The sequence below is a fragment of the Marmota marmota genome, unplaced genomic scaffold (assembly GCF_001458135.2).
Source record: "Marmota marmota marmota unplaced genomic scaffold, marMar, whole genome shotgun sequence".
NCBI lineage: Eukaryota > Metazoa > Chordata > Mammalia > Rodentia > Sciuridae > Marmota > Marmota marmota.
This window is the reverse complement of record NW_026000079.1, coordinates 2428687-2450329: the sequence shown is the minus strand read 5'-3', so window position 1 is coordinate 2450329 and position 21643 is coordinate 2428687. Positions and strand designations below refer to the sequence as shown.

At 35.8% G+C, this 21643-nt stretch overlaps 1 protein-coding gene across 5 annotated transcripts in view; it reads right to left on the bottom strand.

The window, feature by feature from the left end:
- The window catches only part of Ash1l (ASH1 like histone lysine methyltransferase), a 173359-nt gene that overhangs the window by 44020 nt on the left and 107696 nt on the right, over positions 1-21643 (bottom strand). For all 5 annotated transcript variants that reach the window (XM_015502764.2, XM_048814726.1, XM_048814727.1 and 2 more), the window contains one exon: positions 12220-12314. In XM_015502764.2, coding sequence (XP_015358250.1) covers positions 12220-12314 — 95 coding nt within the window. The remainder of the gene's footprint in view (positions 1-12219; positions 12315-21643) is intronic.

The window sequence follows — 21643 nt, the reverse complement described above, 5'->3', positions numbered from 1 at the left end:
AAAAATTACTCTCTCTCTCTCTGAAAAAAAAAAAAAAAACAAAAAAAAAAAAAAAAAAACCAAACAAACAAACAAAAAACTGCCAGGCATGGTGGTACATACCTGCAATCTGCAATCCCAGCTCCTCAGAAGGCTAAGGCAGGAGGATCTCAAATTGGAGGCCATGTGGGTAACTTAATGATAGTCTGTTTCACACTAAATAATAAAAAGAACTAGAAACACAGCTCAGTGGTTGAAGACCCCTGGGTTCAATCCCCAGTGTTTAAAAAAGAAAAAAATCATTTTCCAACCATTTGCTTTTAGTATGTAGGAATACAACTGATTTTCTAAAAAATGGACTTTATATTTTAGGTTCACAACAAAATTGAGTATAAGATACACAGATTTCTCATATGCCCTCTGCCCCTACATACATAGCCTTCCTCATTATAAACATCCCTCATCAGAATCATACCTTTGTTACAAATAATAGCTGAAATCAAACAGTACACAGACTTTTCAGCTTGGCTTCTTTCACTTAGTAACAAGACTGTTGCATCAAATATTAGGAGAAAATCAGTTTTGTAAGAATACAATCATTTTAAAATACTGAATGTTTCCCATGTTCTTACTACTCGTGTTACAACAAACAGTATTTTTTCTGCAGCTCTCTTTGGATTCTCTATACAAGTAATCATGTCATTTGTGAATGGAAATAGTTTCACTTCTTCTGTCCACATAATTACAACTTGAATTCATCTTTTTTACTTAATACACCAGACAATGCTTAGTACATGTAGTAAGAGCAGACATCTTTACCTTCTTTTCAATCTTAGGAGGAAGCATCAATATTTCACCATGAAGTATGTTAAGTATAGATGCCTTTTAGAAGATTAAGAAAATTGTGTTCCACCATTTGACCCAGCTATCCCACTCCTTGGTCTATAGCCAAAGGACTTAAAATCAGCATACTATAATAATGCAGCCACATCAATGTTCATAGCAGCTCAATTCACAACACCTAAACTGTGGAAGCAACCAAGAGGCCCTTTAACAGATTAGTGGATAAAGAAACTAAATTATACCATTTGCAGGTAAATGGATGAAGCTGGAGAATATCATGCTTAGTGAAGTAAGCCAATCCCCAAAAAACAAATGCTGAATATTCTCTCTGATAAGTGGATGCTGATCCATAATGGGGAGCAGGGAGGCATGGGAAAAATGGAAAAACTTTGGGCAAAGGGTAGGGAGGGTGCATGGGGGTAGGAAAGATAGTGGAATGTACCCTAGGTGCATGCAGGACTGCACATATGGTGTGATGCTACATCATGTAGAAGCATAGAAATGTAAAGTTGTGCTGCAATTGTGTACAATGAATCAAGATGCATTCTGCTGTCATATATACCTAATTACAATAAATTATTTAAAAGAAAAAAAATAAATAAATAAAAAATTGTGGGGGCTGGGTGCGGCTCAGCGGTAGAGCGCTCATCTAGCATATGCAAGGCCCTGGGTTCGATCCTCAGAACCACATAAAAATAAATAATAAAGGTATTGCGTCCAACTACTTCTAAAAAAATAAATATTAAAAAAAGAAAACTGTGTACTAATTTTCTTTTTTTTGTATTATGTCTTTGTTTTTTAAAAATATTTTTTAATTGTCCATGGACCTTTATTTATTTATATGTGGTGCTGAGAATCAAACCCAGTGCCTCATACACACTAGGCAAGTGCTCTGCTACTGAGCCACAACCCCAGTCCTAAATGTCATTATGATAGATTTTATTCTATACATGTTTTTGTGCCCTGATGTCTTTATCTGGTTTCATGTCAGCTCTGTAGAAGCCTCATAAAACAAGCTAAGAAGTAAGTTCCTCCCTATTTTCTGAAAGTAAGACTGGTGTTATGTCTTTGTAAAACATACAACAGATTTCACCATGGAAACTATGTAGACATGGAATTTTTAAAATGTGAACAATTTTGGTAAGGAATTCACTTTAAGATACAGACTTATGTTCTACTTCATCATACCAATTTTCTGTATTTTAAAGGAATTTGCCTACTTTATCTAAATTGTATTGTACATTGGCATAAAATTATCCCTAACAATACCTTATTAACCTCTTAATAGCTGTAGGACCTCCTGTGATATTATCTCATTTATTTCACAACTTACTGACCATTTGTGTTATCATTTTCTTTTCAATGAAGCCAGGGGTTATTAGCTTTCTTGATCTTTTCAAACTTGTTTCTTTACCGAGGAAAATTTTATTGATTTTTTTTTTTTTTTTTTAAACACTAGGGCTTGAACCCAGAGGTGCTTTACCACTGTGCCATATCCCCAGCTCTTTATTTTTTATTTTCAGACAGGGTCTCACTAAGTTGTGCAGGCTGGCCTTGACCTTGGAATCCTCCTGCCTCAGCCTCCTGAGATGCTGGGATTACAGGCGTGTGTGGCTCAATTGTTGAGTGCCTCTGAGTTCAATCCCTAGTATCTATCTCCTCTGCAAAAAGAGACAGTCCAGGCTCATGCTTTACTTCCATAGCCTAGAAATGGAATAAGTTATTTTCTCCAGGAGCTTGTTTTCATTTATTTATTTATTTTTTGTGGTACTGGGGGTTGAATCCAGGGGAGCATTATCACTGAGTTACAACCCTAGCCCTTGTATTTTTTAAAATTTTGAGAAGTGGGGGCTGGGGATGTGGCTCAAGTGGTAACGTGCTCACCTGGTATGCATGGGGCGCTAGGTTCGATCCTCAGCACCACATAAAAATTAAAAAATGAAGATGTTGTGTCCACCGAAAACTGAAAAATAGATATTAAATTTTTTTTCTCTCTCTTAAAAAAATTAAAAATTTGAGAAGGGGTCTTACATTAGGTTACAAAGGCTGGCCTCAAACTTGTGATACTTGTGCCTTAGCATCCTGAGTAGCTCAGATCACAGGCATGCACCACAATGCCTACCCTTTGTTTTAATAGTTGATGGTATTTAGAAGTCAAGGTTTGACTTCTGTATTTTAAAGGAATTTGCTAGGTGTGCTCATTGCTATTGGTGTATCACAGCTGCCAAGTACTCTCAGTGAACAAAACAGTTAAGTGGTTTATAAAAATCCTTTCCTTGGTTTTTGAAGCTTTACATGGTAAGGAATGGCACTTCTAGAATTCAGACTTTAAATACAAAGCTCAGTTTCAGCTCCGCCTTATACGGACCTAAAGTGTTTATTGTCCAGTCCCAATTCCCAACCTAAAAAGCCTACATAAGTTCTGATACTAATCACTAATGTAAGTCAATTAGTTATAGGTTTTCACAGAGCTTTGGTTTTGTTTCCCATTTGTAATAAGAAGGTGATATCCTGTTATCAAGCTTAATTAAGCACTTCAGGTACCCAAAAAAACATTTTAAAGAAGGATTGATATATTTCTACACTGATTACTCTTCCCTATTGATTTGGAAGGATTTTGCTCCTTTCTAATTGTGCCCTCAAAAGTTTATCATCATGTCCTAATCCTTTCATGTTTTCTGATACCATAAAGAACATTTTCATTTTTGAAAACAGGATATATCTTTAATTGATAGTCAGTTACAATGTTTACAATAATGGCAGAATTTTATTTTTCTTTTTGTGGAACTAGGGATTGAACCAAAGGTTTTGTGTATGCTATGCAAGTGCTCTGAAGAACTGAGCAGCCCTTTTTGCATTTTTTTTTTTTCTTTCTTGTGATGCTGGAGATTGAACTCAGGGCCTTACACGCTAGGCAAGCGGTTTACCACTTAGTTATATCCCTAACCATCCATCAGTCCTTTCACATTTTGAGTCAGGGTTTTTCAAGTTGTCCAGGATAGCCTCAAACTTGTTATCCTCCAGTCTCAGCTTCCAGAATAGAATTAAAGCATGTGCCACTGTGCCTGGCAATTAAAATGTTTGTGGTGCTGGAAATCAAACTCAGGGCCTTGCACATGTTGGGAAAGCACCCTACAACTGAGCTACATCTCCAGCCTCCTCTCATTCTTAACAGTAAAACAAATGATAATGCACCTTATAACTGATGGCATCATATATACGTGTATGTGTGTGTGTGTGTATATATATATATATTTTAGTACTGGGGATTAAAACCACAGGCCCTTAATCGCTGAGCTTCATCCCCAGCCCTTTTAAATTTTGAGACAAGATTTTTCACTGGGTTACTGAGGGCCTTACTAAGTTGCTGAGGTTGGCCTTGAACGTCAATCCTCCTGCCTCAACCTCCCAAGTTACTGGGATTATAGGTGTGCACCAACACAACCAGCTGGCATCTTATATTTATAAGTACCATACAAAGTTTTGATTTTGTTTGCAGAATTTAACTAAATTATAGGTTCATAAAATTCCTTACGGAAAATTACTGAAGCAAGCCGGGTGTGCTTGCTGTAATCCCAGTGACTAGGGAGGCTGAAGCAGGAAAACCATGGTTTTAAAGTCAGCCTCAGCAACAGTGAGGCACTAAGCAACTCAGTGAGAACTGGTCTCTAAACAGGGCTGGGGATGTCGCTCAGTGGTTGAATGCCCCTGAATTCAATCCCTAGTACAAAAAACAAAACAAAACAAAAAAACCCCCAAAAACCAAAATCACTGACACCAGCTGGCATAGTGGCACANAAAAAAAAAAAAAAAAAAAAAAAAAAAATTAACAAATGGGGTTGGGGATGTTGCTTGGTGGTACTGCAACCCCTGGGTTCAATTCCCAGTACCACGATAGACAGACAGACAGACAGATAGATAGATAGATAGATAGATAGATAGATAAATGTATGTTGATGCTAAAATTATTTTGAATTTAGAATTTTTTTCAGAGTTTATAAAAATAATTCAGCGCATATACAATTTAACTTGTCCACAGAGGATTGGAGCAGGATACCATAATCAAATATGGCAATAGGTCTAGAGCAAAACACTTGAATATTCATATTATACTAAATAAAGAAAACAAAGCACTTTTATTTCTATATTCCCAGAATGGATAAAAGGTCAGGTCATTTTGCCATCATGTCAGTTAAGAAAACAACTTTTAATTTTTTAATAGGTCTGTATTTTTATATTTTCGGGATGTTTAATGAGGGATGGTGAATCTACATTTCAGTTTTTAAGAAATGAGATCAGGTGGCTTTTCTTACTTATATAAGGTACTTGGTTAGAGAAAATCAAGGGGCAGTAGTAGGCACTGTGCTTAAGTACAAAAGTTCATGTCATCTTCACAATTCAGGCTGGAAATATTTTTAATGTATACATCAAAATAGTGAGTTCTAGAGTTGGTAACTTGTTCAACATCATCCAGTTAGCATGTGAGGCACTGGGTTCAATTCTCAGTACGGCATATAAATACATAAAGTAAAGGTCCTTCGACAACTAAAAATATATTTAAAAAAATATTCAAACTACTTTTTCTTTTATAAAGAATTTGAAGTCTTTGGATCTTATTGGCAATTGATAGAAGTGGTATTTGAATCAACACTTCATTGATTCCAGAGGCCAAATGCCCATTTCTTTGAATTTTTTTGCTTCTATATTCCTCCCCTAAAATTTGAAAAACCATTTCTCTTATGTATTTGTACATATAATTTGGTTTAAAGAAGTACAGATAATTTAATTTCTGGATATAACATTTTAATGAATATCAAAGATGTAATACTTGCCACCATTCACTAAAAAAAGAAAACAACAAAAACACCTTAACATTTAGAAATTTAAATAATTTTTATTCTTGAAGATGAATATTTCAATTTCATTTATTCCACAGAATTTTACCCTAATGTTAATATTTTTAGGCTTGAAATTCTTGTATTGAATAACCTATTCTCCCACACCATAAAAAAAGCATTTAACATTTAAAATTACCTGTGACCAATCACAAGAAGCAAAGCATTAAAATTTTTCTTTTCTTTCTTTCCTTTTTTTGGGGGGAGAGTGGGGCAGGGTACCAAGGATTGAATCTAGAAGGGCTTAACTAAATCCAAAAGGGCTCAACTGAGCCACATCCCTAACCCTTTTTGATTGTTTGAGACAGGGCCTCACTAAGTTGCTGAGGCTGGGTTTTGAATTTGCAATCCTCCTGCCTCAGCTTCATGGAGTTGCTGGGATTACAGATGTGTACCACTGTGCCAGCTATTAAATTTTTCTTTTTATATTGAGATATGACTTTAAGTTTGATGTATATATTAATGATAAAAACAACACAAATACACATTCTTAAGATAACAGTTTTATTGAGACATTTAAGTGTTTCTTTCTTCTTTGTTATTTTTCCACTCACTCTTATAAACTACATTATTCAATGGATTTTCGAATACACAGTTGTTATGTATAACTATCACCACTGGAATGGTTAATTTTATATGACAACCTGTCTAGATCATGGTACCTGGTGTATTTGTTCAAATATTATTTTATTTCTATGAATGTATTTTATAGATGCTATTAACATTGAAATCATAGATTTTTGAGTAAAGCAGATGACACTACATAATGTGTTGAATTTTTCCAATCACTTGAAGATCTTAGTAGGAAAAAAGGGCGACTTCCCCAAGAGGGAATTCTGCTGGCAGTTCTGACATAGGGCTTAAGATGTGTCAGTCTACTACAGATTTTGGGTTTGCAGCCACCACAATCACATGAGCTAACTCCTTAATATAAGTCTCTGTTCTCTCTCTACATTATATTCTTTTTACTTGCAGAAACCTGATTAACACAACCATCAATATAATTTCAAAACGGCTTCATCATCCCCAAGACACCCTGCATCCATTAGGCTGTCATGTTTTGTTCTCCCCTCTCTCAGTCACTTACTATTATTATTCTACTTTTCATTTTTATGTATTTTCTGTTCCGATTGTTTCATATACATGCTATCATAAGAATTTAAAGTTTTTATGACTGTATTCTTTAAAACAGTATCATTTTTAATTTTGGGGGGGTGTTAGAGACTGAGTTCAGGGCTGCTTAAAGCAAGTGCTCTATCATTGAGATTACACCAAGTCGTCTCACACAGCATGTTTTGAAGGTACATCCATTTTGTGGTATATTTCAGTGCTTCACTCCTTGTTAATGTCAATTAATATTTCATTGTGTGGATGTACAACAGTTGGTTTATTCATTCATTCATCCACCACTGGACATGTAGGGTTCTTCCACCTTTTGCCCTATTGAGAATACTGCTACAAAACTATTTGTGTTTAAGTTTTATGTGGCCATATATAATTTTCTTGGTTATATAACTAGTAGTTGAATTATTGAGTCATATTGCAATTCTCTGTTTAACTTTTTCTTTTCTTTTCAAGCAGGTCTTGCTATGTTGCATAGGCTTGTCGTGAACCTGACTACAGGCATGTGCCACCAAGCAGAGCTTATGTTTAACTTTTTGAAGACCTGCCAAAATGTTTACCAAACAACTTTATGTTCTTACCAGTAATGTATGAGGGTTCTAATTTCTACATAACCTTGTCAATTCTATTTCTTGCCCATCTTTTAATTAAAACCATAACAATGGATGTGAAGTAGTATCTCATTATGGTTTTTCCATAATAACTGAGTATCTTTTCATTTGCTTATTGGCAATTTGTATTGGTATCTGAGAAATGTCTATTCAAATTTACCCATTTAAAAATTGTTTTTAAGAAATACCGAGGGGCTGGGATTGTGGCTCAGCGGTAGAGCGCTAGCCTAGCATGGGCAGGACCCTGGTTCGATTCTCAGCACCACATAAAAATAAAGGCATTGTGTTGTGTCCATCTACAAAAAAGATAAGAAATACTGAGATAATTGGACACAGTGGTGCATGCCTTAATATCAGAGACTTGGGAGGCTGAGGCAGGAGGATCAAATATTGAAAGCCAGCCTCAGCAACTTAGCAAGGCCCTAAGCAACTTAATGAGACCCTGTATCAAAATAAAAAGTAAAAATGGCTGGGAATATGGCTCAGTAGTTACATGGTCCTGGGTTCAAAACCCAATATAAAAAATAAAAAGGGAAAAAACTGAGTTATTTATATATATGGATATATAATTTATAAATCCCTTACTTGAAACACTAGTTCTCTTTATTGTGATTTTGCTTTCCCAGGTTTTAGTTATCTGCAGTCAAGCCCAGAACAAAAATATATTAAGTGGAAAATTCCAGAAATAAACATTTCACAGATTTTAAACTGGGCACCATTCTGAGTAACATGATGAATACTCAAGCTGTCCAGGCACTGATGAACCACTTTGAGTTAATTTTTGTATATGGTATGAAGTAGAGGGTCCAACTTCATTCTTTTGTATGTATGTATATACTAGTTAATAAAAAACAATTTGCTGAAAAGATTATTCTTTCCTCAATGAATTGCTTTAGTACTCAGGTCAAAAACTAATGATCATAAATTTAAGGGTACAACACACATTTTGATAAGCATATATCTTAAAATGTAGAATTCTGAAATGCATTTTTTCATGGGGAAAAAGAAACAGTAAATTTTCTTTCTGTTTGTGGTGCTAGGGAAAGAAACTATGGCCTTGTGCATGCTAGGTAAATGCTCTACCATTGAGCAATATATTCTTAGCTCATATAAATTCTTAAAAATAAATACTACTTTACATTTATTGCATGTGAGTCCTTTAATGGTAACATGCATCATTATTTTATTTATGTAACTATTTAACTCACATTAACATACGGCAAACATAGAGATAAAATAGGTCTTTCTGGCTCCTTAAGTCATGCTCTTTGTTTACATGATACTCTAAGTGCTCTCTCAAAGCAACTGACCTTATTGTCGACATTGTCCTCACATAAAATTTTCTTTGAGGGCTGAGGTTGTGGCTTGGCAGTAGAGCGTTCACCTAGTATGTGTGAGGCACTGGGTTCGATCCTCAGCACCACATATAAATGAATGAAATAAAGGTATTATGTCCTCTTACAACTAAAAAATAAGTTAATTTTTTTTCTTTGAGCAACAAAATAGGACTGTCCAGAAAAAACTCCTATCCTGCAACAGCCTGATTTTGAGCACTGTTTGATCACAGTTAAAAAGAAACAGTCCCCCACACGGGATAGATTGTTCTATTATTTATTTACTATGCAGACCACCAAATACAATTAGTCATAGGAATAGATTAAAGTGAGAAACTGGGATACAACACTATTTTTTTCTTTTTTCTTTTTTTGGTACCCGGGATTAAACACAGGGGCACTCAACTACTGAGCCATATCCCCAGCCCTTTTTGTATTTTAGAGACAGGGTCTCACTGATTTGCTTAGTGACTCATTAAATTGTAGAGTTTGGCTTTGAACTCTCGATCCTCCTGCCTCAGCCTCCAGAGATGCTGGGAAAACAAGTGTGCACCACTGTACCTGGCTGGGATACAACACTATTTATTCCACAGATAAGATAGAAATAATCGCCTATCTATTATTTTTCCTCTCTCTCCTGGAATTAACTGAACCCTTCATCTCCTAAGGTAGTTAGATATCATTCCAAGATCTAGACTAGCAAATTTTCCACCCAGGACAAAACTAGTAAAACCAAAATGATCAAATTTTTCTTTAAATGGGACTTTAAAACAGTTCTTTTGTTCCCCTGAGCTGATTATACTTAGCAGGTTCCAGGAAAGAGCTAAATCTGCTTAGAGTTTGCTTCTGCAGCTATTATCTTACAAGTAAAAAAAGAAAAAAACTCTTTCAAAGAATTTTGACACTAAACCCAGAGAATATGGAATTTATTCTCACCTCTGTCAAGGAAGCACATACTATGGAGCTGAGAATTAAACCTGCAACTTTATTTGCAGTTAAAGTTGTCTGCAAGTCACCCAATGTAGAATAATTAAACTAATTTTTATTGTGAGACTTGTTTATATCTGCTGATTTAATACAATGCTGGTGTGGGACTCTTTGGAGAGAAAAAGAAGATGAGTTAATTATAACACAGAGAAGAGCCCCATGGTCAATAAGGTCAAGAGAGTATTAGTTGAAGAGAACACTACATGGCATAAAATCAACATCTACTATGCAAGTAAGTTGCTTCTGGCTCCAATTTTGTATTTAATAAACTCCTTAAAAAGCAATTTTCTTTGCCAAAAAGGAAAAAAAATGAGGAAAAAACTTAGATCTATATTCAATACAATATCCTAATTTTTCTTCCTTTTCTTTTATTAGTACAATAAATACTTGGTAAACTTCTATTATGTACCAGGCATTGGGAAATCAAAGTAGAAATAAGAAAGACATTGATCCTGAACTCCTGGAGTTTATAATCATATGAAGATAACAAGAGTGTCAACAAATATTATAGACTACAGAAAGAAATGAATTGAGTACTCTGATCTAGAATAAAGGGAGGGACATTCTATTGGGGAGACAATCAAAAAAATCACTTTAAGGTAAATTATACTTAAGCTGATAATGGCATTAATCTCATTTTTAAAAGATGAGAAGAACTCAACTATAGGAGGAGTCTGAAGAGCTTTTCAGGCAATGGGAATAGTCTTTTTTTTTTTTAACTAGGGACTGAAATCAGGGGTGCTTAACCACTGAGCCATGTCATCAGGCCTTTTTGTTTTTTTTTATTTCAAGACAGTATCTTGCTAAATTCCTGAGGACCTCACTAAGCTGCTGAGGCTGGCTTTGAACTCACAATTCTCCTGCCTCAGCCTCCCAAGATACTTGGGGTTACAGGTGTATGCCAATTCATCCATCAGGCAATGGGAATAGAAAGCATAATGATCCTCTAATATGTTCTAAGTACTGAAAGAAGACCAGTGTGACATAATATAGTAAGTAAGGCAGAGATGGGAATAGTTAGATGGAGAAAGATGGGAGTTGGGGAAAAGTCACTCTTAAAAGCCATTGTAAAGGAGCCTGTATTTTCCATGAAGGTAAGCCACTTAAAGACTTTAAGCATGTTCTTGGTTAAGTTAGAAAATCATTTCTCTTTTTACTAAGCGGGGAGTGGATTGAAGAGAAGTAGGAATAGAAGTTAACAGTTTGTTGGAAGGTGCTAAGGTTTGTCCCCATCAAAACCCAAAATGAAATGGTGTTAAGAAGTGATAAGACCTTTAAAACAAAATTGGGGCTGTTTCTCATGGATAGATTAATGTCTTTTTTTGAGAGATTGAATGAGGTTTCAAGGGAGAGAGATTAGTCTCATGGGACTGAATTAGTCACCACAACATCAGATTGTTCAAAAGCGAGGCTACACCTAGTGTTTTAATTGCTTTTGTGCTTTTGTACATTTTTCTGCTGTGATATCAAGTGTTGGGAGGTCCTTAGTAGGAGCTAAGTAGACAACAGCATTATGCTTTTGGTCCTCTAGTACTGTGAACTAATAAAACTTTTAACTCCCTCAGGTTCAGGTATTCTGTTACAACAAAATGGACTAAGACAGAAGGCTATGTTAGCAAACCAAAAAAAAAAAGTTGAGGGATGGCAATGGACTTCGTGTAGAAATAGGAGATATTTCAAGGAAGGCAATAATAGAATTTTGAGTCAGACTGGATGAGGGGGTTGAAGAATGAGAGAAATCAAGCATGAATTATAGATAATTTTAACTTACTTGATAAGCTCAATATAGGGTACTAAATGTTACTATTACCCAAATACTAAGCAAAGTCTTGATGTTTTCCCTCTTTTGGTACTAGGAAGTGAACCTAGAGATGCTTTATCACTGAGTCACATTGCCCCCTTTTTATAATTTTGAGACAGGGTCTCATTCACTAAGTTGTTTAGGGCCTCAAAATTGTAATCTTCTTGCCTCAGCCTCCTGAGTCATTGGGATTAGAGGTGTGTGCCATCATGCCTGGCTTGATGCTTTTTCAAAAAACAAGAAGATAAATCCTGCTTCATTTTCAAGTTGACTGATGATGAGAAAAAGCAGTAGCCCCTTTTTGGTACTAGGGATTGAATCCAGGTGTGCCCAATTACTGAGCCATAACCCAGCCCTTTTTAATTTTTTTGCGATATAGTTTCAATAAATTGCTTAGGCTGGTTTTGAACTTGCTCCTGAGTTCCAGGATTACAGGTGTGTACAAACATGACTATATAAAATTTATGCCATTTTGACTCCTGACTATCAATTAATGTGCAGAATTCTTTAGAGTAAGAATAAATGAAATGGTAAAGAGTCTGAATCCACCAGCGATAAAGAAATAAAAACAAGACAAAGACACTTCTCTCAAATCCAAGAAATACCTTTTTGTCTCAGCAATATATTATGGGGACTTTACTACTCACCAACATGAATGGGGGCTGGGAATAATCCATATTCATGTTCTCCTGGAGTATACTCCAGCTTCTCTTTCTTTAATTGGATCAGTCGACTCTTTGGGCTGTGATCAGAAAAGAACATAAAACAGAAAGAGGCAATGAAATTTATTCCTATAGTCAAATATAAACAATATATCACTTACCAAGGGTATTTGTTCTAACAGTGGCTTGTATCTTAAATGTACTGTTTGGGGAAAGGGTACTAAGTACTTTCGTATATATTTTTTTTTTTGTGTGTGTGTGTGTGTGTACTGGGGTTTAAACACGGGGTGCTTCACAATGAGCCCCTTACATCACCATCCCTTTTTAGTTTTTATTTTGAGACAGGGTCTGGCTAAAGTTGCTTAGGGCCTTGCTAAGCTGCTGAGGCTAGCCTGGAACTTGTGATCCTTGTCTCAGGAAGTCTCTGGGATTACAGGCATGCACCACCATGAACAGCACTTTCATACACTTTTACAAAGCTTTATTTCTAGAAATACCGTTAAGAAAGAGGCTATTTAGTGTTCTCCAACAGTGTTTCAGAAGGAACCCAAACTTCAGATCTAATTATATGAATTATTATATTTGGTTAATTTATAGTCTTATATGTATTATCATTTATTTCAATACTATGAAACAATCAGAAGGCAGCTCGGGAGGCTGAGGCAGGAGGATCACGAGTTCAAAGCCAGCCTTAGCAAAAAGCAAGGTGCTAAGCAACTCAGAGAGACCTTGTCTCTAAATAAGATACAAAATAGGACTGGGGATGTGGCTCAGTATTTGAGTGCCCCTGAGTTCAATCTCTGGCATCTTCCTCCACCCCTCCCCCGACCAAAAAAGGTAATGTTGGTGCTACTTTAAGAGCATTAGAAATAGATGCTCTATGAGTTTAAGTGATCTGCCTTACTTTTAGCACCTGGTAAGGAAATCTGAGATTAAAATTGCAGTTTCTTCCTCAACTCTGGCTTCTTTCTTCTACTCATCCTACTAATTTGTTTCTTAATGTTTAGTATAAAACCAAATCTCAAGATATTCCATAAATATACAAAAGCAAGAGAGAAAGAAAAAAATGAGAAAAATAAAAAGGGAGTATTATTTGGGGATAGAATTCACCAGTAGTACACTTGCCTAGCATGCACAAGAACCTGGGGTCAGTCTTTAGCACTGCTAAAAAAATAAAATAAGAGGAAAAAAGAGAACTCATATATGACTTAATTTATTAAGGCTTTAATTATGGTGGTACAAGGGATTGAGCTCAGGCACTGGTGAAAGTGCTCTTGTACAGTCACATTCCCAGCCCCTTTAAAATTTTGTTTTGAGAGAGATTTCTTGCTAAATTGCCCAGGGTGGCTTTGAACTTTTGATCCTTCTGTCTCAAAGTTACTGTCATCCCAAGTAACTGGGATGACAGATGGTCACAACCACATCTGGTACTAGTGTAATTCTACAATGGCTTCAGTTAAAGCAAACATGTTATTTTTCTTTTGCTAAATTATATACTGCCTTTAAAAGCTTTCTCTTGGTAGTACTGGGAATTAAGCCCATAGCTTCTCACATGCTAGAGAAGCTGTCTGCCACTGAGCTACATTCCTAGTGATACCATACTGCCTTTTGATAAACAAGTCTAGTCCATTTTTATCTTGTAATAAGTATGTATACTAATATATATTTTGCAGATGAGAAAACTAAGCCCCAAAGAGTTAGTTATTTGTATACCCTGAAGTTTTAAATTTTTAATCCTAATTCTAACAGATCATTTATTATTTCAACAATTACTTAGCACTCACTCAAGTCCTGTTCTGAGTGATGAGAAATAGTGGCAAGATATTTTTTCCCCTCTTTTTGGTACTGGGGGTTGAATCGAGGGGCACTTTACCACTGAGCTACATCACCAGTCTTTCGTTTTCCTATTATTCTGAGCCAGAGTCTTGCTAGGATGCTGAGAATCTCACTAAATTGCTGATGGTCTCAAACTTGTGATCCTCCTGCCTTTGCCTCCCAAATAGATGGGATTACAGGTGTGTGCCACCCTATCTAGCTTCATTTAAAAAAATAGTTTAGAATGTGTGGTTTCTGTTGATGACAGATTAAGATAAAGAACATAGCTGCCATTTTAAATTTGTTGGTTTGTACTGGAGACACTGCACTGAACACTCTATGCAATTTCTGGGTATCCTTTTGATTGTGTACCACTACTAATTCAAATTAGGAGAAAACTGTTGGAATGAGTAGCCATTTTAGACACGCTATAAATGATAGTAAGCCAGAAGTTTCTGTAATGATGTTTCCTTCTGACTTGTGGCTGGAGTTGTAAAAAACGAGACTACTTGTTCTATGCACACATGGATAAATTTAAAAAACCTTTTGCTTTTCTTATCAAAAGGAGAGGATTTCCTGGGTCTGGTAGTGCATGCCACAGACTCAGGAGGCTGAGGCAGGAGGACTGTAGATTCCACACCAGCCTCAGCCAACAGAGTGAGACCCAGTCTCAAAATAAATAAATAAAAAGAATAATAAGAAAAAAATTAGTTTTTTTTGGATATTTTTGGGGTAATGTAACCCATTTAGTATTTATGTCCAACTTTCTTTTTCTTTGGGAGAAATTTTGAGTTAAGCCTCTCTTTTTTTTTTTTTTTGTGCGATGCTGGATAGAACCCAGGGTCTCATGAATGCTAGGCAAGTGCTTAACCGATGAGCCATATCCACAGCCATTGTCTTAATAACTTACCCGTTAGGTGTAATATCAGGATATCTAATCTAAAAGGGCTAACCTACCAAAGAGGGGGAAAGGCATATGCATATTGAAGAAAAAAAAATGAGCTTGGCAGGTTGGTACACGCCTGTAATCCCAGTGGCTCGGGAGGCTGAGGCAGGAGGATCACGAGTTCAAAGCCAGTATCAGTAACAGCGAAGTGCTAAGAAACTTGGTGAGACTCTGTTTTTTTTTTAATGTTTATTTTTTAGTTTTAGGTGAACACAATGTCTTTTATTTTTTTATTTTTATGTGGTTTTGAGGATCGAACCCAGCACCCTGCGCATGCCAGGCGAGTGTGCTACTGCTTGAGCCATATCCCCAGCCCGGTGAGACCCTGTCTTTAAAAAAAAAAAAATACAAAGCAGGACTGGGGATGTGGCTCAGTGGTCCAGTGTCCATGAGTTCAAGCCTGGTACTCCAAGGAAAAGAAAAGGCAGGGTGTCTAATAACTGTTGTTACAATATAATAGACAATACTTTTATATAAGTATTGTCTATTACCATTTCTTGGCTTTAGGTATTTATCCCTTATGTTCAAATCTCAATATCTCTAATAAAAGGCCCCAATTAAGATATGTTCTATATTTTGAACTCTGGAATTTTCCAGATAGCTGCTGAAAAACACTAAGCCCTACTCCCAATCCTTATAAAAGAAGGGGTTTGTTTTGAACACACTAGATTTTAAAATGAACATATCACCATTCTATGAGCTGTCCTGTTTAGCAAACTTACAATATCAGAGGTTGCAAATCAAAAGTAAGTTCGAGCCAAATACAGTGAGTATACTTATAATTCCAGAGACTTGTGAGGCTGAGACAGAAAGATCCTGAGTTCCAGGCCAGCCCTAGCAACTTAGAGAGACTCTAAGTTGTCTCAAAACAAAAAATAAAGGGCTGGGGATGTGGCTCAAGCGGTAGCGTGCTCGCCTGGCATGCGTGCGGCCCGGGTTCGATCCTCAGCACCACATACAAACAAAGATGTTGTGTCCGCCGAAAACTAAAATAAATAAATAAATATTAAAAAAATAAAAAATAAAAAAATAAAAAGGACTGGGGGATGTGGCTCAGTGGTAAAGCCCATGGGTTCAATTTCTAGTATCCTTCCCCCACCAAAAAAAGGGAGCACATTCAAGTTCTGTAGGTTAAATATATATATATTAAATAAAATATATATAATAAATATTTATAAATCATATTATATAAAATTAAATATAAATTGTAAAATATGAATACATTTTAACTTTTTAAAAAATTTCTTCTTTTCTTTATATCTGTATTTTATTTATTTATTTGTATGTGGTACTGAGGATTGAACCCAGGGCCTCACACATGCTAGGCAAGTGCTCTACCACTGAGCCATGATCCCAGCCCCACATTTTAACTTTTTAAAGATGGAGAAAAGCATACAAGTGTTCTTCAACTGGACTGGCATGGAAACTATAAAAACTTATTAATGCCTTCACTTTTCATGTTTTATAAGGGGAAATAATATCCATAAAGTCTTCCACAACAACTACCCTACTAGCTGTCTATAGTTTATTAGAGTCCACAATTTAGTAGGAGCAAATAATGATATTTCTTGAAAAATCAGGAGCAGGAAAATTTTTTTTTGGAGGTGAAAGTTGAACCCAGGGGCACTTAACCACTGGGCTATAGCCTCAGCCCTTTTTTATACTGCTGAGGGAGGCTTTGTACTGGTGATCCTCCTGCCTCAGCCTCTGAAGTCACTGGGATTACAGGCATATGCCACCATGCCTGCTTAAGGAATCTTTGAGAAAGGATTTACCTATGACCTCCCTGTAAAACTTGACAGAGGTTAAGTTGGGAAGTTTTTAGTTTTTTTTTTTTCCTTACCAGGGACTGAACTCGGGGGCACTTAACTACTGAGCCACATGCTCAGCCCTTTTTGAATGTTTTTTAAAAATTTATTAAATTAGTTATACATGACAATAGAATGCATTAATGCATTTTGACATATCACAAATAGATGCGATATAATTTATCAATTTTCTGAATATACATGTTGTGGAATTACATTGGTCATGTAGTCACATACATACATAAAGTAATAACGTCTGTTTCTTTCTATTATCCTTCTTATACCCACATCTACCCGCCACCCGCTTCACTTCCCTCTACCTAATCTAAGTTAACTCTATTATGTTCCAGTGCCTGCCCCACTTATTGTGAATTAATAAATATCCGCATATCAGAGAACATTTGGCCTTTGGTTGTTTTGGGGGGATTGGCTTAGTTTGCTTAGCATGATTTTCTCCAACTCCATCCATTTACTGGCAAATGCCATAATTTAATTTTCCTTTAAAGCTGAGTAATATTCCATTGACATTTCTTTATCCATTCATCTACTGACATTACTGTAACATGCCGATTTTAAGTCCTTTGAGTGCAAGCCAAGGAGAGGGATAGCTGGGACAAATGGTGGTTCCATTCCCAGTTTTCTGAGGAATCACAACACTGCTTTCCAGATTGGTTGTACCAATTTGCAGTCCCACCAACAATGTATGAGTGTACCTTTTCCCCCACATCCCTGCCAACATTTATTGTTGCCTGTATTCTTGATGATTGTCATTTTGACTGGAGATGAAATATTAGTGTAGTTTTGATTTGCATTTCTCTAATTGCCAGAGATGTGGAACATTTTTTCATATATTTGTTGATCGATTATATTTCTTCTTCTGTGAAGGGTCTGTTCAGTTCCTTAGCCTGTTTATTGATTGGGTGATTTGTTTTTTTTGGTGTTAAGTTTTTTTAGTTCTTTATATATCCTAGAAATTAAGGCTTTATCAAAGGTGCATGTGATAAAGATTTTCTCCCAATCTATATAGCCTCTCTTCTTACATTATTGTTTCCTTTGCAGAGAAGCTTTTTAATTTGAATCCATCCCATTTATTGATCCTTGATTTTGCTTCTTGTGCTTTAGGAGTCTTATCCTAGGCTGACATGGGGAAGATTTGGGCCTACTTTTTCTTTTATTAGGTGCAGGGTCTCTGGAATAGTGCCTAAGTCCTTGATATACTTTGAGTTGATTTTTGTGCAGGGTAGAGATAGAGTTTTCATTTTGCTACATATGAATTTCCAGTTTTGCCAGCACCATTTGTTGAATAGGCTATCTATTCTCCAGTGAATGTTTCTGGCACCTTTGTCAGTATGACATAACCGTATTCCTGTGGGCTTGTCTCTGTGTCCTCTACACAAGTCTATTTTGGTGCTAATATAATGCCATTTTTGTTATTGTAGCTCTGTAGTATAGTTTAAGGTCTGGTATTGCAATGCTTCCTGCTTCACTTTTCTTGTTAAAGATTGCTTTGGCTATTCTGGGTCTCTCAGTTTTCCAAATAAATTTCACAAGTACTTTGTCTATCTCTATGAAGAGTGTCATTGGGATTTTTAATAGGATTTGCATTAAATCTGTATAATGCTTTTGGTAGTATGGCCAATTTGACAATATTACTTCTGCCTATCCAGGTGCATGGGAGATCTTTCCATCTTCTGAGGTTTTCTTCAATTTCTTTCTTTAATGTTCTGTAATTTTTATTGTAGAGGTCTTTCACCTGTTTTGTAAGATTGATTCCCAGGTATTTTATTTCATTTGAGGCTATTGTGAATGGAGTAGTTTTTCTAATTTCTCTTTCAGTGGAATCATCACTGATATATAGGAATGTGTTTGATTTATGGGTGTTGATTTTATATCCTGCTACTCGGCTGAATTCATTTATTAGTTCTAGAAGTATTCTGGTGGAATTTTTTTGGATCTTCTAGATATAGAATCATGTAATCAGCAAATAGTGATAGTTCTTTACCTTTTGTATTCCTTTAATTTCTTTCTTCTAATTGCTCTGGCTACAGTTGCAAGGATGAAGTTGAATAGAAGTGGTGAAACAGGAAATCCTTGCCTTGTTCCAGTTTTTAGAGGGAATGCTTTCAATTTTTCTCTAAACTTTTCTTTTTCTTTTAAAATTTTAAAACAGGATCTTACTAAGTTTCTTAGGGCCTTGCTAAGTTGCTGAGACTGATCTTGAACTAGTTATGCTACTGCCTCAGCCTCACGAGTCACTGGAATTATAGGCATGTACCACCATACCTGGCATGGTTCTTAATTATAATAGGTAAGTTCATAAGGGTAATACAATATTTTTAACACAAAAAAGTACATTTTAGCCTTTTATAAAGTTAACCAAACTAAAGTTGATTCTAAAACCTTAGAAGCACATTTCTCTAGTTTTAGCAACAGATCTTTGTATATCAATATTAAACATAATACACATAAATGGCTAATTAATTACTAAATTAGTGATTGTGAATCAAAGAAGATTAAAGAAAGTAATGTGGTAAAATCTCCAAGACATAAACATACACAAAGGGGGGCTATAAAAGTGAAAGTGATACTTTATATGATAGCCACACTGGAAAAGTTATTGATTCTCTAAGAATATTATTCCTAATTTTTGCAATGCTGATGCCTAAAGAAATATGATGATCTTTGTGAATACAAAAATTTTGTGTGAAAATTACTTTTTATTTCCACAGAGAATAGACAAACATATATTTAGTATTCTTGTGTTCATTGAAATACCTATTATATTTTTCATATGAAAAGTCCTTTTGAGTCTGTGTGTGTGGGTGGGTACTGGGGATCAAGCCAAGAGGCCCTATACAACTGAGTTCTATCCGGGGCCCTTTTAATTTCTGTACTAGGGATTAAACCCAGGGGCACTTTACCACTCAGCTACAACCCCATCCCTTTTTATTTAGTTTTTAATTTTGAGGTAGGATGTCTAAGTAGCTGATGACCTTGTTAAATTGCGGAGGCTGGCCTTAAACTTTCGATCCCTTGCCTCAGCCTCCCGAGCTGCTGGGATTACAGGCATGCACTATTGTGCCTGATTTTTCATTCTGATATAGGATCTCAGTAGAAAGCAACACAAACAAAAAAGGGAAAACAATATTTTGGTGACATTCCTACCCAAAATGCAGCACTTATTCATGAAGATATCATACAAACAACAAATTTAAGGAACCCCCATAAAACACTGTATGTACTGCACTGTATGTACTCTTTAAAAAATGTCAATATATAGGGGCTGGGTAGTGGCTCAGTGGTAGAGAGCATGCCTAGCATGTGTGAAGCAATGGGTTGGATTCTCAGAAATACATATAAATAAATAAAAAAGGCAGGAGGACTTCAAGTTTGAGGTCAGCCTCAGCAACTTAATGGAGACTCTGCCTCAAAATAAAATACAAAAAAAGGCTGGGAGTGTTGCTCAGTGGTTAAGTGCCCTTGGGTTTAATACCTGGTACTGTACTAAACCAAACCAAAAAATCCTAAAATAACAGCACACAAATTAAAGGCGAATAAAGGGACATGACAGTCAAATATAATGCATGATCATGAATTAGGTCATATCATAGATATTTCTGAGACAATAAGATTTGATTATGGAACTGTGTATTAGATAATACTATGGTAGTATGTTTAACATCCTGAATTTAACATATTTATTATGTTTCTATGAGAAATGCCATTGTTCTAAGGAAAAGCACACTGAAATATTTATGAGTAATAAATAGGCTAGTCTAGTCTATAATTTTTTAATCAAATGACAGAAAAAATGTCCTGTGTGTGTGCATGTGCATGTGAATGCAGACACAGGTGAAAAAGAAGAGAATGAAAATCAGCAATCGATAACTTTGGTTAGAAGGTACACATTTTCTTTTCTTTTTTTTTTTAGAAAGGGCCCAAGTGATTGTCTCAGATCCTGAGTAACTGGGACTACATGTGAGTGCTACTGTGTTCAGCCAAAAGTTTCTGTGCAATCTTGCAATTTTAAATTTATCATGGATGATGATTCGTAAGAATCATATTTAAAATGATATGTTTATTATCTAATAAACATATATCTTTTTAAATATTTTTGGTACTTAAGACTGAACCAAGGGGACTCACCATACTATGTAAGTGCTCTTCCACTGAACACCCCTATCAACATATGATGTTTTAGTAAAATAGTAAATGGTTTTTAACAACAAATTAATTCACTTTGATAACAATTATTTAGATTGATGTTTAAATAAATACAATTTTCTTTTGTACCTAATAACTATAGGAAAGAGCACCAAAATCATACTTAAAGGCAAGGAAAAATTATCTTAAGACTTCAAACACTGCTTGAGGTGAAAACAAAATAAAAAATATCCGAGTATTGTGGCACATGCCTATAATGTCAGTGACTTGATAGGCTGAGACAGAAGGCTTACATGTTTGAGGTCAGCCTAGCAATTAGTGAATTTCTTAGCAACTTTGTAAGACCCTGTCTGAAAATAAAATATTAAAAAAGAGCTCAGTGGTAAATGCCCTGGGTTATAATTCCCAGTAACTACAAAAACAAAACAAAATAATACAAAATAACCATAGTAAAAAAAAAAAAAAATATTTGCCAGGCACAGTGGCCCATACCTGTGATCCCAGCAGGTTGGGAGGCTGAGATAGGAGGATCATGAATTCAAAGCGAGCCTCAGCAATGGCAGGATGCTAACAACTCAGTGAAACCCTGTCTAAAATATAAAACAGGGCTAGGGATGTGGCTCAGTGGTCCAGTGCCCCTGAGTTCAATCCCTGGTACCAAAATAAAATAAAATAA